General features: G+C 35.5%; 1 protein-coding gene across 1 annotated transcript; it reads right to left on the reverse strand.

Moving 5' to 3' along the window:
- Positions 1-570: 570 nt before the first annotated feature.
- Positions 571-1,521, reverse strand: LOC145678282 (E3 SUMO-protein ligase KIAA1586-like). The gene has a single exon (XM_081748306.1). It carries the CDS (start codon positions 1,519-1,521, stop codon positions 571-573), a length of 951 nt encoding a protein of 316 aa, XP_081604432.1.
- Positions 1,522-1,744: the final 223 nt, after the last annotated feature.

Below are 1,744 nucleotides of genomic sequence, written 5' to 3' on the forward strand. Positions count from 1 at the left end.
GAGAATGAGTTTGTGTATCTTGTTCCGCAATTTTTCGCCTCCAGCTAAAATTAACTCAACCGGAATTTCATCTACACTCAGAGATTTATGTTTCTTTAATTTCTTTATAGCATATTCTACTTCTATTCGGTTGGGTTCTGGAATATACTGTTCTGCGGTGTGTATCTCCTTTTCCCCAAGCACACTACAAATTCAAACTCTAGCTAAACCAAACTAACGAAACAATAACTGAAAATGTAGTAAAGATAGAGTAATACAAAAAGTACGTACATACAATAAATTAAAGTCTTTTCTTAAAGGCAAGATGCATGTGAACATTCTTCGACATTTCTTGCTTTCTCGGTAGGATTGTCTGTAGCACTGTAAAGCTTCAATTTTATCCACATTGTTGCATATTTTTCGGCATTAAAGAAACGCAAAGGTGGACCATTTATAGATACAAAAAGGAGCTTGCTAAGTGTTACAATCTGCATACGATTCTTCAGATCATTCAATGTTTGATTTATATCACTAAACTCACGTTCACATTCTGCAGTTGATATCGGTAGGCCTATTAGTTCCACAGCTTTCTTAAGTTTCTGAACACATATAAGAAGGCATATAAGAAGGATTGTTCTTGTACAAACGAAATTCTTTCACTACGAAGGAAACACCATTCACTGACTGTTTCAACAATTTGGATAATCGAGTAATGGTATCGTCTACGAAGAACACTAGTTCATTTTGATCAACAGGCCAAGAAGCAGGCTTTAACACTGAAACATCACCGAAAAAGTATTTATTTGGAAAACGGGAGTTTATGTTGTCTAAAAGGGATTGAAGAAATTTCAATCGGAAAGTGTCACATTTTGTTTTATCACTAGCAGTGGGCTTAGTGATGGACACTCCTTTGAATGTGTTTCTTTGCTCTAATTCATTAAGAGCATTTCTTGATCTCGGGGGATCAACAGTCTTTAACGCGCAAATTGTTTGATATACCAAATCGATTTCTCGTTTGGCTTCAACTGCAGATGCACTTCTGTTCTGCAAATAGAGCAAAAGACCTTTCAAAATTTCAAGAACATCATAGATTAATATAAATTCCCTGATGAATAACCAGCTGGTTAGCTTCTTTACTAAACCCTGGAATTTCGATCTCTCACGCGCCGGACGGGATGTATCTTTACTACATTTAGTCAAAAGACTGCACAATGCAATGTAACTTTCCCACAGTGACCGCACAGAATTGAATGAAGATGCAATCCAATGTACTCCAAACACACGACTCAATTTCAGAATATTTGTTGATAGTTCGTCTGATAATTGTTTAAGTAGGCCTAGTCCCTGGTTTCTTGAGCTATGAGAAAACACTGAATATAAAGCATCCATAAATGCTTGCATATGATACACATCAGAGACAGATTTAATCACATCTTGAACTGTAAGCTGAAGTTTATGATTCATACAGAGAACCACAATTAAGTCGTTGTTTAACAGTTCACGTAATCTTGTTGCTACTCCACTGTAACAACTCTGCATCATTGCCGCTCTATCTGTTGCTAAGCCAACAAGGTGATTCTTCAGAACGTATGCAATGGTTAGATAAAGTCTCTAACAAGCTTCCTAATATAGCTTCTACTGTAGTGTTGTCAAGTTCTACAATTTCAATAAAAAATAATTACTCGCAACACCTTCAAAAACTACATGAAAATAAATTATCATACAAGATTTATTAGATGTTGTACTTTCATCAATTAAAATACTA

This window comes from Thermobia domestica, unplaced genomic scaffold, assembly GCF_964235325.1.
Source record: "Thermobia domestica unplaced genomic scaffold, izTheDome1.hap1.1 HAP1_SCAFFOLD_2297, whole genome shotgun sequence".
In the NCBI taxonomy this organism is placed as follows: domain Eukaryota; kingdom Metazoa; phylum Arthropoda; class Insecta; order Zygentoma; family Lepismatidae; genus Thermobia; species Thermobia domestica.